The sequence below is a fragment of the Struthio camelus genome, chromosome 1 (genome assembly GCF_040807025.1).
Source record: "Struthio camelus isolate bStrCam1 chromosome 1, bStrCam1.hap1, whole genome shotgun sequence".
Taxonomy (NCBI): Eukaryota; Metazoa; Chordata; class Aves; order Struthioniformes; family Struthionidae; genus Struthio; species Struthio camelus.
The window spans coordinates 10,606,782-10,621,075 of record NC_090942.1 but is presented as its reverse complement, the minus strand read 5'-3'; the positions used below and the strand labels follow the sequence as shown (position 1 = coordinate 10,621,075).

At 38.7% G+C, this 14,294-nt stretch overlaps 1 protein-coding gene and 1 long non-coding RNA gene across 2 annotated transcripts in view; one reads left to right on the top strand and one right to left on the bottom strand.

The window, feature by feature from the left end:
- SEMA3E (semaphorin 3E) overlaps nt 1-14,294 on the bottom strand; it is a 143,881-nt gene that overhangs the window by 4,292 nt on the left and 125,295 nt on the right. Inside the window, exons 12-16 of the mRNA XM_009680520.2 lie at nt 12,050-12,141; nt 10,821-10,862; nt 8,518-8,684; nt 2,556-2,623; nt 872-1,011 (exon numbers count right to left, since the gene is read on the bottom strand). Of these exons, the coding sequence (XP_009678815.2) occupies nt 872-1,011; nt 2,556-2,623; nt 8,518-8,684; nt 10,821-10,862; nt 12,050-12,141 (509 nt within the window). The remainder of the gene's footprint in view (nt 1-871; nt 1,012-2,555; nt 2,624-8,517; nt 8,685-10,820; nt 10,863-12,049; nt 12,142-14,294) is intronic.
- The window catches only part of LOC138062889 (uncharacterized), a 70,708-nt gene that overhangs the window by 48,067 nt on the left and 8,347 nt on the right, over nt 1-14,294 (top strand). Inside the window, exon 4 of the long non-coding RNA XR_011136613.1 lies at nt 7,333-7,417. This is a non-coding gene — a long non-coding RNA (uncharacterized lncRNA). The remainder of the gene's footprint in view (nt 1-7,332; nt 7,418-14,294) is intronic.

Below are 14,294 nucleotides of genomic sequence, written 5' to 3'. Positions count from 1 at the left end.
TTTTAGATATCTGTAGCTGAGTGTGGCATTCTTGGTTACCTTTTTATTCAGTGGTTTGCCTATTCATTTTTTATCTGGCTAAATGAATTTGTCTAGCTTAGAATGAGATGATACCCCCGGCTATATCTGCAATGCCAATTGCTCTGACTTCAAAGACAGCCTACAGTGACTAACCCCCGCATAGACCTCTTCACCGTAAATGTCCACATTTACTGTCAGATTAGTACCACTCTAGATGTCTGCAGCTGAGCCTTGATGCTGTCAGTAGAGCCTAACCGCGACGCAATAAGACAGCCGTGCACTTTGGTGGTCGGAGGCTGTTCTCCCTTTGTGCTCTGATATATTAAGAGATAGCTAAACAGATGTGCATCCGATAATTCTTGGGAAACAAATATGGTTAAACTGATGAAGCACTTTCATAATAGGGCAATGTATGTAAAATAGGCAGAGAAATCAATGTAGAAACATATATATACATACACACAGACCTCTTTTTTCTGAGGGCTCTGCAATGTTAACAGGTAAGGCAGCGAGAATAAATAGATGATAAGCTAGAATGACATTGGGAGCAATATGTACACTTTTCACCTCTAGAATAACACACCAACGTTGGTGCTGGATTCTTTTTTGATTTGAGATCTTAAGTTCAGATACATTTCTAAAATCTGTTTATTTATTAAATTTCAAGGAACGGAGCTCAAACACCAGATGAAATTCTCGGATCTATTAGTTCAGTACAGCAGATGGACACAATGATTCTACCTTATACCTGTGCGCATCTCAGCAACTGATAACAGGTCTTTCAGTGAAGATGTAATATTCCTAATCACAGGCTCTTTTTATTAAAGTGTTAGGGTATAACACTAGTTACCTCTTCCTTTTTAGTTTCATGTGCTCGTTGGACAAACCAGATTACTTTTGCTTGTAAAGTTCTTGGGGTACATTCCAGAAGAGTGCTGTTGTATTCTATTCCATAAACTAATCGCTCTTCGGTCTTCTCCAGGACTTCACCTGGAAGGAAAAAAGTTTTAAAAGCATACCTGCCAATTATGTTACTGACAATACATATCACCTTCTGTATTTAGGGTGTATTTATTGTGGACTTTTATTCTTAAAAGTCCGACAGCTAGTCAGACTGTGACTGAAAGTTAGTGCTTGGTAAATGAATATTCCCACTGGACAGGAAAGGAGCAGGCATCATTTCAGCATCTCACAGGACTTAGCCATAAGATAAATTGGCTAAATTTTACCATGATTCAGCTAAGATTATACAGAGAGAAATACATCTCAACTCTTCGCTATGTTAATTGCTTGTGCCTGGTTCTTATGAATCATACGCCTTGATTTTCAGTCAGTTAAAGAGAAGGATTCAATACATGCTTAAAAGCAATCACAAAATATACATTTTTCTGAATAAAAATGTGAATATTTGTCCTGCTGCAGAATAAAACTCTTAAAAACTATAAATATCCTATTTTATATTACGCATGTCCATGATGTACACATATGCAGATAGAGCTTCATTAAAGATGTAAAAGAATGTATAATTTTGGACCAAGGATGTCAATAAAAACAAGATGAACACAATTAATCGAGATTCCATTCTGCTTTTCTATCCAAAAAACATCTGGAGGAAGACAAGTTAGACTGTGCTAAACTGAAGGAGACCAATTGCCTCATTAATTAAATCATCTTATTCCAAAGTAGTAGGAGAGAATTGTTCTTGAGATCAAGCAACTTTACACCTCAAAAACACAGGGTTTGAGATCATTGTGATTTCTGTCTTACATTTGAAATTTACTATCTAATAAATATTTCACGTTGGAATATACTCTTCCATAATCTACTTTATCCCCTAAGAGACTACAATTTCAACAAAGCTTCCTCTGGAAAAAATATCTATCACAAAGAACCTTTTACATTTGACTTTTTCCTCTTTAAATGTATCGGATGTTATCCTGCAAAATACTGAGGACGTCCTGGCAACCGTTTTCTATCTGTTTTCCCATTCCCTATACCCGTATTTGAAATTGACACTTTTCAAGATTTGGACAACATCAAGAGACACAGTAATCTTTTTTTTTAGGAGCGATATCGAGAATGATCCTAAATACACATTTGTGTTCTGACAGCTCACTCGCCACATCTGCACTAAGGAGCTTCTTCAGTTCCCATCGCTGGCCTTGGCAGTATTTCAGATTCATTTCAGGATGTCTCCCTGCTGCTTTCTATCCCTGCCCCCTCTTGATGTTTGCATTTCCTTTGGAAGCCCTTGCACAGCCTCAGAAGGGAGCCATGAAATGCCTTAGCCACATCCCTAGTCTGAACCACAGGGAAGAAGGACTGCCCGCATACTGCAGGACAGAGCTGACCTGTACTCTAAACAGTCATTGCTTAGACCTGGACGACATAGGGTCCTATAGTTTAGTGCTATGTAGGAGCATGCCAGTAAAAAAATCTCAGGTGATATCATGGTCCAGCACAAACTGTTGGCAAAATCTGTGTTCTCCGCTCCAGGCATTTGCTAGCAATTTGTAAACTTGTGAGCAAATTACCAATGAACTGCTGGCCAAAGCACTGCTGCGCTGCATTTCCATGTCGAACATCTTGTCTGCGGAAACGTCTGGAGGGAAAAAAAATGAAATTGCTTGAGAAAACACGCTTAGCTTACAGATTGTTGGGTTTACGCTGAAGTTGCTTGCATTCATTAAAAACACAAGGTGCTAAATCCTAATTCCTAAGACTTTAGCGTTATTGTGAGAAATAAGCAGTTATGTCTTAACCTGTTAGCAATTGCATTCCTGGAAAAAAGAAACAGACTTGTCTGAGAAAGAGACACAACTGTGTGGCCAGTGTATGAGTATATTGAACCTATAAATACTAACCCAGATCCTTTGAAACGACTGGGTAACATTCAATAGGAATAGTCAAAGGGATCTTTAGCTTGCCTTTGAGGGAAAATTTGTTGTGGGTTTTAGGGTTTGGGATTTTATATGAAAACCATAATTGTACAGCAAATTCCCAGAAGGTTTATGCTTTTCTATGACAATTTTGTCCATCCTGATAAATAAAATTAAGACTGATTACAATGGAAAAGAAAGAACCTATTAGGATGCTCAACTCCCTATCTTGCCAGATGTAATATTTCCAACAATCTGAAATCTAGAGTTATACTAAGGATACCTTTCCTGTGTTTGCATAAAGAGCAATTCTACAAAGTATTACCAATGCCAGGAAACATAACTGATTAACGACAGTACACAGTGCAGAAAATCTTATAAAGCACAGGTATTAATATGCCTAGTATAAACCACATGATAGAAATAGGCAAAGCCAATCAGTTTTTTTATTCTTCCTTGTGTTTACTACTTACTTAATATTTAGCTTCACCTGGGTCTATACGGACACAAGAGGCAGATTATTAGGTTATTATATTAGATTATAGGTAGTGATTATTTTCTGAGTTCTGTCATATGGATAGATTTTTGTTCTAGTGGTAGTGGTGAACCAATGGAACAGCTTTACTGATATTCAGAGTGGCAGAGCCAATGTTTTGCCATTGTTGTTTCAGGGGAATCTGCAAATTCAGTTGGGACTATGAAGGGGCAGAAGGGCTAAAAATACATGCATGTTGCTAAGTAAGAGCTGAGATTCTGAGATAGTAACAGGATTTTATCATGCCCTGGGAGTTCTCACTTTAATGTATGGGTGTGGCAGCTGTGCTTACTGAAAAATCTGTAAAGTCTTAGTATTGGATAAAGCTGCCACAGCTCTGCAGAACTGTGTATACAGATTATGCAGGAGAGACATTCTTGTGCACAAATATACATAAATAGACATTAGCCTTGAAAAAACAAACAAGGAAACCCCACTGTTGTCCGTCCCAGCAGTCCCGTCTGTCAGGAAAAGGATAGTTAGCAGGCATGTACTATTTACTATTCAATTCCTGAAGATCACTATAAATGTGGGGGGAAAAAAAAAAGTCTTACTCCTGTAAGATAAGATATTGCTCCATTTGTCAGTAACATTCAAGAGGAAGAACTGTTTGGTGAAATTTTACTACTTTAAGTGTTAAGACTGGGGAAAAAACATTTGCATGTGCCACCACGTCCTACCTTTTTAAACAGTAGGAAAAATGGATGTGAGGAGCTGGAAAAGAGGGAGATGCTGGGAGATGCATATATTTCACAAACATTGACATAAGCCTATTATTTGCTATTTTTTTCTTAGTAAATCACTTCATTCAGAATTCCATGAATGATAAACCACCAGATAATACATGAGATATGCCAAATATATGAGATACAGCACTGTAAGGAATAATTTTCAGTGGCCATCAAATGTGCTGGATGTATGGAAATATGTTTTGTAATCTTTAACTTCATGAGTTTAGATTTCAGTCCATAACCCTATATTTTCAAGGAACACAAAACTGAAATGATTCAGGGAGGGGGAAAAAAAAAAAAAAAACACTTCATTGCAGTTTGCACAAGTAAAACAAGTAAATTAGCAGATTGCGTGTTAGATTGCTGAACCAAATATTACAACAGACTGACATGTGAGCTGGCAAAGCATTTAATTTAACTACAAGCATCTAATTTAAGACTTTAATAAAATTTAAGGAGAAGCTTAAAGTTAAGCAAGGGCTTAAAATACTCTTTTGCATACCATCTGAATTAAGTACGTAGTACTGCGAAATGCTGTTCAGCAGTAATATGGGGGCTGCGACCAGGACCATGACCCTAAGCAGCAGGAAAAATAGCGAAGGTTTTATTCTCTTCACACGAGACGCGCACCTGGTCAGCGAGGACGATACGAAAGCAGGAGGGGTCGCCAACATTTATTTTTAAAAGCAAGCGCAGCCCCGCGCCACCGCCCCCCAAGGCCGGCGCGGCCGCGGCGGGCGCCGCGCTGCCCGGGCGCCGCTGGCCACGGCGCCACCTGGCGGGCAGCGGCCGTCACAGCAGCCCCACGCCCACGGCCTGCGGGCAGCTCCGCTCCGCGGAGCCCAGCCTGAGCACCCAGCGGCAGGCGACAGGGAGGGCCAGGAAGGCTTGGGGTGGGGGCAGGGGGAGTGCGGAGAAAGAGCCTTGAGGGAAAAAAAATCTGTTCAGAACTCCTTACGTACATCCCGTTACTAACTACGGCGAAGGAAGCGCACAGTTGCGTGTTTTATAGCAGAGTGGGTGGTGTCGAAAGAGGCCGGCATGGGAGAGAAGGCAGCAGGGGGACTGTCAGGTTCCAGTTAGCTAAGTAATAGCAGCTTACCAGATCTACCTAATTCGAAAAGCATTTTAAAATACCTTAGCCTTTTTGTACTGTGGACTGTGAGTTGACACAGCAAAGAATGTCATTTGTAGAATTTAGTGCTGCTTCAGATAAAAAAATCGAACCTGACTAACTCAGATTACCAATGCAATAGTGATTTAAAGCATTGCATTAGACCCCGAGACTCTCTGCTTTCTCAAGTATACTTCATGGCAGTTGGTGCACTGTAATTCCCTTCTGGCACCTTAACTATTTGCAGTGCGCAGGAGTCCACCTGTAACTACCATGACAATATAGCATGTTGCCCTGCCAGCATCAGGATATGGGATTCCTGACTGTGTTTTTGTTGGTCCTTAATTATATCCTACAGGTGATTAATTATCCAGGCTATGCATTTGCAAGGATTTAAATTATAAACTTTCAAAATTATATATATATCAGTACCCTGCTGTCAAGCAGAATCTTTTTTTGAATTTATGCTGCAGTCCATCTGTCTAAATCCTGCATGTGCCTTAGTCTGCAGTTTTTCTATTTCATGTTTCTCAAAACACTTGTCATACCTTGCAGGCATTAGGATCTAAAGAAGGTAGCACTGAATCAAAGGCAGGAGGGGTTACATTGTGTCCAATCTTTCACTAGTAGGACTTCTCTTAAAAGCACAAAAAAGAGCTCTTAACAGTACTCTCACTGCGCTAGCGGGGCTGCTTTTACAGTTCAAATCCCACCTAAATGTATTGTATGAGGGCCACGTTTGACCTAATAGAGCTAGTTAAAGCCAAATCAAGTGTCCTGCAATGTTAGGAACTGCTGCTACATGAGTACGGATGAAGGGTGGGCTGTGAGGAACAGGGGGGAATAAGGGCTCTCCAATAGCTCTTGTACTTACATTACTGCCTGGTACAGCTTACCCAGAAGGCTGGACCCAGAGACAAGGCCAAGTCAAATCAAGACTCATATGCTCTGGGATGTAGAGTTAATTGTGTCTGGAGCACAGGGCAGCCATGCCGGGGTTATCTCCTGCTCAAGGTGCTTTGGTATCAGAAAACTCCATGTTGTCTACTGAGACCTGCCTTTTCTAGCAGGGCACTCCTTGAACCCAGCGGGAGGTAACGTACGCTTCCATACATGGTTCCTGAGTGGTGCTCCCTCCCTCTCCTCCTTTACTGCACAAGGAACGTCAGGTCCTAAATTTAAAATGCTCTGAACTACACGTTAGCCTCCTAAAGTGAACAAAGCAAAAACTACACATCCCTCCCAACATTATTAGGTCTGTAGTTGTTCCCCTGGACTCCTATATATAAAACAAGTTTTGCAGATTTCAAGAACAATTAATAGAGTGCAAATCCCTTCTCTACTGCTGCAGCTCTTATCTTAAGAGAAGGAAGGTGATAACAGCAGTCGTTTCTTCTTTTAGCCACTGACCTGCTGAATGCTGTTGAGGTAAGACAGAGGAAGGTGCCTGGGGTACTGCTCGTATCACTCAACCCTGGATAAATGCGTATGTCAGGAAACTTAAGGGCTGCAACTCTGGAATCTGTCTTAAGTGAGAAATATGCTAAAAATGTGCAACTGCGTTAAGGAGCGAGTGAGTTTCTCTTATCTTTTCTTAGGCAATAAATAGCCTAGAGAACAACATAAATGGGGATTGCTGTCCTAGTAGGCTGGTAGAAACCTTTTTACCCCCTAAAAAGGCATTTACGTGGTTAGATGAGTAATTCATGTGCATTATAATTCTGAGAATCCAATTTCTACTTATACTAGAGGAAACAAATCTCCCTGACCCAATTTTAGCCTGGCTTTTCACATTGTATGTGCCCACAGATTCCACTTCTTCCACTTGGTCTGCTTGCAAGAGGCATGAGGATATGTAAGAAGTACAAAAATGCCCATAAAAGTAGTGTGGATTTCCTACTTGGCTTAATTTATAACTGGCACAATTGTGATAACTCAGCTAGGTTCTCAGTTATGCTGGGTAATTGGCTGTCTTCCTCGTTTTGGCTTTTTAATGTTCTCATATACAAAAAGTTGTGTCACCCAATACTTCCTCTGTTCATTATCTTCTAGAAAACGCACAGAAATGTTTGTTTTGCCTGGCTGCAGTCAGTGGTGTATTTGTTTGTGTTCACCAAGCATCCAGGTTCATGGAAAGGTAAGGATAAAAAAAAAAAAAAAAAGTTCCCATTTTTCCTTCCTTAAGAAAAAATGATCTATTCGTGGATAATGTGGTTTGCTTTTGAATGAACTATTTCCACTGGTTTTCAAAAGTGTCTCCACACAAGAAGAGTTACTCAGATAAATCTAATTCTTGCAGTCACTATAGGTGACTCCATTTAATATATAAGCATGTGTTTGCAGAAAGAGCAAATTAAAGAAAGCTACAGAAAAGACCTGAATTATGCACAACCAAAGTTTTGCTGGCTAAGGCTACAAATGACTGTCTAGCGTCAAGGCTGTCTTAAAGTCATAGGAAAAGGTCTGGGTTAAACTATACATATTTTCTGTGTTTCATCAGCTATGTATGTAGCTGAATTAGAGAACCTGGCTTGGGTTTGAGAGAGAAGAGAAGAGGGCAAATACATGGGAAAATACTAGACAGAAGACTGAAGGGCAGCAGAAAAGCAAGTGATGAGATAGAGAGGAGAAGTCTCCCAAAGGGAACATTTAAAGCACCCAAGCTAGGTTCATGCTTTGAACCGGCCTCTAGAGCGCCTTGTCTTTACAAATTGACTTTAGAGAAAGCCTACAGAAATGAGCCTCCTTAGGCTAACATTAGTTTTTGTGAATATGCTAGTTTCACTCTGTCCAGGGTAAATATTTTACTGTTAACCCAGATTCTTCTCTTCTTTTTTGAAAGTCTGTTTTATATAATATATCACTGTGATATATTTTCTATGTAATACCACCAAAATGTATTTCTGACTTTATGAAGAATGAAATATCGATCTTTCCTCTCCCCACCAGAAGACATATAAGGAAGTTGAGATTTGTTTAATACGTACTATAGATAATGACTAAGAAGCAAATTTGCTTCATTCATAAAAATATTCCCGGTACTTCAGTGTATGTCATCCTGCTAATTCAGATCCCTTGCAGTTCTCTAATGCTGGGCTAATAAATTATTAGCCAACATATCTTTTCAGTGGTCAATTATTTGTGTGTGAGGCAGATATGAAATAATATATGTTGCAATAGGAGCTCTTTATGTATCTATTAGGCAAAAATGATTTCACAGGAAGAAGCAATTCTCACCTCTTTGCCTGAATTCCTGTAGGGTAGTATCGGGAACAAGATATCCCATCCCAAGCACAGTAAGGATCTCGAGCAAGACAGCAGTCGGCACAGGCTGTGCCATACATGTCACACTGATGGAACTTGACTTGTGCTATCACCGACTCAGATCCAATGTAGAGCTGTTGCTGTAAAGAATATAACACATGCAGTTAATCTCCTAGAGCTTCCACTAAAACTCCTGTTACCACTTGATTTTTTTCTAAAAAAATGATAGATGTATAGCTGCTTGCCCCTTGTGCAGCTACCTTGTGCCCTGAAGGAGGCAGAGTTATTCTGTAAGAAGGCGGTTAAGTACAGGCTAAACTCTAGTGCATGAGAACAAACGAGCAAAACGAAGGTAAAATGAACACGTTTATTTGGGCATGTCCTAGCTTCTGAGTTTCACAATTTTAAGCTCTACATTTGAATAGTGAGGGTTTTATGGTTTGTATTTTTTCCTCCTTGTAGTTTCCTGTATTCCCATCTTTCCATTTGTCTACCACCTAATCAATATGAGAAAGTAACATGACATGAAATGTTTTAATCAAAGTTGGAATTTTCCAAAATTGTAAGCAACCTCAGTCTTAAAATGGGAGTTATCAGGTAAAACAGTTGATGCGGTTGCTTACAATATAGGCACATATATGCATGCACAATAATATTATGATTTGTGTTATCCTTAAGTGCACAGATTGTAGGCAAACTTTTTTTTCTGGTACTGTGCAGTATTTCTGTACAAATTTACTGGTCATTTCATTTTTTTTATCAAATCATTTAATTTTTTTCAGTACCAATTTTAAGACTGTTTCAATTTTATGATTTCACGTACTTGTCCTTTTCAAAGCAAATGAAAGATGATCAGTCTGATTTATGAGATGCTGACAGTGAAGAGCATTATAAGGATATTGAGACAAAGCTAGGAAAGAGGTCTCCACAGACAGACAAACTCCAAGGTCAAAAGTCTAGCACAAACGCAAGGGCAGAGAAGCTACCTAACTTTTTTTCACATAAACTCTGCTAGATCATACTTCCACTCAGAGATCTCATTTTAAAGACACAATAACTTGGTGCTGACCCTGCCCCTAAGAAGTATTCCAACATTTAATTATCCTCAGGAAATTATGCGAGGAAAATGCATCCTATTTCAAGATTAAATTCCTCTGACCAACAAGCTCAACTCTTTTTTTTAGTGTTGATATTGCTTTACCATCAGTGTTGACGAGCCACTCCAAACACACAGTAGCAAGCCATTTTGCCGGGTGAAATTTTATATCTGGCTATTCAGTTCTCTTTCAATTTCCTCTTTGATATCTTGAAAAAGTTAAGCTGCCTTTACTTCCCACAAGAAGGTTTATTCCTCAGCCAATGGATTGTCTTGGTAGCTCTTTTACAGTCCTCTCCAGAATTTCCAGATCCTTCTTGAATTAGTATAGTTAGTAGCAGCAGTGTTCCACAGTGTAGAAAAAATAGATTCATTCAGGAAATAATTCAGAAAACATAAAATTGTGATCATCCTCTGAATCACCATAAGATAAGTTTGTCTTTCTACTTTAACTGTGGAAAGAATACGAGTCAACAAACTACCAAGACTAAATTGATCTTTTTGGGCATGCCTGCACCTCCTGTTAATGCAATTTTCGTTCTTCATTGCTTGCATTTAGCTACGTTATGTGCACCTATATTACAGCAGGTGTTTATATTAAGATATAACCATCCTGTGTTACAGTGGATGTGTGTCTGGGACAAGGTAATGAGGAGAATCTATCTACAAGAGTAATAAATTAGGTATTTCTATTAGCCTAGCAGAAACTCAGAAACAGTGGATCTAATCCAAACAGCCCTGCCCTTCATGAGGAGTGAACATTGAACATGTGGCAGTGCCAGAAAGGTTCTCTTTGCACTGATATCCCCATCAACCTGAAGTTAATCTGTCTGCATTTATCAGCGAGGAATTCTTCCTGGAGTTGCCATATCCACCAAGTTAATCCTTGCTGTAAGTACTACGCCAGTAACTCATGAATCAGATATTGCTTTTTTCTTGCTTTGAAATGAATAGTAGTGTGAACTAAGGAGATTTAAGCAGTTTTAACATTAAACCTGAAAAAAACATAACTGTTTTACAAAGAAATAGAGCATATTATCTATAAGCTTACCTTACAACAATATTACACATTATCAGACTGGATCTTATTCGGATGCTGTACGTCTACCTCTATACAGTTTATAACTTTGTTACATTTGAGTTAGACAATCTTCATATTTCAAACTCATCAAATACTTACCCTTTTTGAAGAGATTTCCATAGAAATGATGGGAACAGACTCCTAGGAAATAAGAAACGTGTCCTTGCTTAGAAAACAAATGCCTTTTTGCTATGACAATAAATTGGGTGAAATAGTGTTGATTATTAATTATTATGCACAGCTCTGCTAAATGCTTTAATTTTCTCTAAGTTCTGATGCTACAGAAAGATGGGAGGAAATTGTGTTTTTGAGAACTATTGCTTTAAAAAAGTTTATTTCAAATCAACCAACCAACACTTGTAATTCAAGATTATCAAATCCACAGGAACACTACAATTTCCCTGTCAAACATAACGTCAGCTCTTGCCACCACTAAATACTTTTTGTGCTACTTGAGAGTGATAAGTGGAGTGTTCTTTATAACAGAACATTCACTGAAGATAAGATAAAAATAGTAGGAATTCCTTCTCTTAGCATTTTCCTCTTTATCCTCTGCTCAGGTTTCCTGGGACAAAGGCAAGACATAGCCCTTAACAGACCTATTGAAAACAAGGTTTATCAAGAGAATGCAATTTCTGTGATTTTCTCCCAGACAAGTCCGTAGTCACACTGCCTCAATTCAGATATCAAATTTAAATATCTAAGTTTCGATATTAGGCCTTGCCTGTCGTGTAAAGTAGCTCAGCCTCCTACTCCATACGGCTAACATGAGGTGCAGTGAATACTCACTATGAGGATTTCGTTATATCACGTGAGCCACACACCAAATACTGATGTTTTGGTATGGATAATTCTTTAATAGAATGGTGTTCTGCCTCAGAGGATCCAGATTTTCCCAGAGTAAACACAAATTAACCCTCTCACTCTTTGGGGGCTTTGGGCTTTCTCTTGCTGGACCTTCATTAAGCTTACAAGATTCTAGGCAGATTTTTGTGCCTGCAGTTATACCCTTTAAAATACTTAATTGGATATGAGGGAAAAGGAAATAAAATGCAATCAGTTTCTAATAAGAAGTTGCACTACAACCCCTATGTATTTAAACAGAGCCCTATCCTTGCTGCAATGTGCTTTAGTACTTGGGCTGTAACCCCATTTCAGAAAAAACTTCAGTATAAAATGAAGATATCCTGCCGTAAAATGACTAGATCATTAGATAATTTGTCATACACAGCTACTATATGCTTATCCATCCTCAGAATTTTAGGCATTTTAATTCTGAAGGAATTTCAAGACAGTTGTACGTGTACTTCATATAGAGCACAGTGCACCTTGAATACTTGCAGCTCTTCAAGAATGACCTCTTCCATTGATTCTGTCTCTTGATTGTAAATTGTAATGACTTTCAGCACAACTCCGTTATCTGGGAATAGATTAAAAAATGCTAATGGTTATAACTAGTGGAAACTTTTAAAAGGCCTTCAATAAATATCAAAATAACTTCTTCAAATTTATAAACTTATAAAATACATATAATTAGTTGCCTATTGCTCTTATGTTTACTGATGACAGTTCTTACTCTTAGAAAATACGCGTGTGACAACTTGTAAAACACAGCGACACTGTGACATGCTCTAGACTCTCTGGCTAGTAAGAGAGTCGGGATTATGGCTGAGATGTCCCTGAGCTCTGTGATTAATTGACTAGTATTTTTCAGACTCTGGGTCATAACCCCTTGCTGAGCTGCAAAAAAGAACACAGAGGCTGACAGTATTTTAGAAGAAGAAATTAGAGTAGGCAGGAGCTCAGTTCCATCAAGGCAGGGAAGTGTAAAATGGCTTTAATTATAGGATCTGAGATCTGATCTAATGTTAGTTAGGAAACTGCTGAATATCCTTAATTGCTGGCAGCGGCTCCGTTCCTTCAGGCAAGAGTACGAACACCTTCAGGGGCTCGTTACATGGGGTTCTCACTCCCCCACTATGGAAGCACTGAGACGCTATTAAGTTGAGGATGTTAAATAAAGAAAGATGAACTAAAGAAGAGATGCACTTTCAAAAAGCTTAAGAGACACTGGAGTTTAGATCTATCTCTCCCTCTGTCAGTACAACTCTGTTACAGGAAATTAAAACGCAAGAACAGCATCTGTTCTTCCACCACTTCAGCTTTGTCTTGCTGACTAGTATTAGAATAGTCTTACTTTCCTTAATCTGAAAATCTGTCATCAACAATGGCCAATATCACTTCCTTTCTTCTATTATTTTCAGTCACCTTTGATTTATGGGGGAAATATTCAGCAGACAAGCACTAGGAAAAAACAGTTCAGCAAAAGATCAAAGGGGCAAACATAAAGAAGAACCATTAAAGTGGGGTCACACACCACTTCTCAAAAAGAAAATGTAATCAAAGGCATCCATTTTGTGACAGGACAGCTAAAAGAAATTGCAGTCTGGGCTCAGATTTTCATAAATAAGTCCCTCTTCAAATCCTGCTGACAGACATGTGGACTGTTAGGCCTGACATTCAGACTTCTCCTTTGATAAACCTTTCTAACCTGCGTAGCTACCCTAAAAGAAACTTCTATGGTGTTAGACCCTGTACGCTAATGTTACACTGCAGGTGTTGGACTCGGATGAAAGAAGATTAACCCTTTCTAATATTCTAATGCCAAGGGAACCCCTGAGTTCTTTGATGGGAGTTTTGCTAGAGTAGAGATTGCAGGATTTGTCTTAGATTTTCTAAAGTCAAAATTCCTGTGTTGGAGTTTCTTATCCGCTGAGATTAGACATTTCAAGAAGTCTAAGCAGCTGTTAGGCGCCAGTCCAAAAAAGCTCTAAAGCACATACTTAACTGTAATGAGCCATCCTATTGGTTTCAACTTTGCTCAACAGAGGACTTGTATAAAAGTATTTGATATAACATCTCAGTCATAAATGCAAGTGTAAAATATAAAAAATCTGGTCATCATTATAAAATCTGCTGTAGGGATTATGTAGAGACATAAGTGACACAAGTGATGGCATAATCTTTTGGACTACATATTGATTCCAACATTTAAAAAGCTTATAAAACAGTACTGATATAAATAAGCATTTGCTATTCTGCGAACATGCTTCTTTTGAGTGTTCTCAACACTGAAATGCGCTTATCAGAGGAATTTAGTTAGTAAAAAATAATTCACTGTAAAAGTGTTCCTTGACAAAATGGTCCAAACGATTTCTGACCTTTCCTGTTGTTAAATTGATAAAAAGTGAATGTATGAATCCTCGGATACTTTCCAGGCAGATTAGATGTGACCAAGATGTTCCAGGCTTTCCTCCTATTTTCTTATGTTTTCTTATTTTTTCCACATACCTTTAGTATGCGTACTTTTCTCTGACTGCTTAGGGTAAGGAAGGGCAGCTCTGTCATATATTGACCTTATTCATATTTGTTTGGTAAGTGTTTAAAAAATACTCTTTAAACAAGTTTTATGAAAACAGTGCAAAAGAAAGACAAGAAAACTTGGCAGAAAACTTCTAACAGTTTTTTTTTTGAACCATAAACTTGGGAATTTCCTCCGTCTTTCTTTGAGCT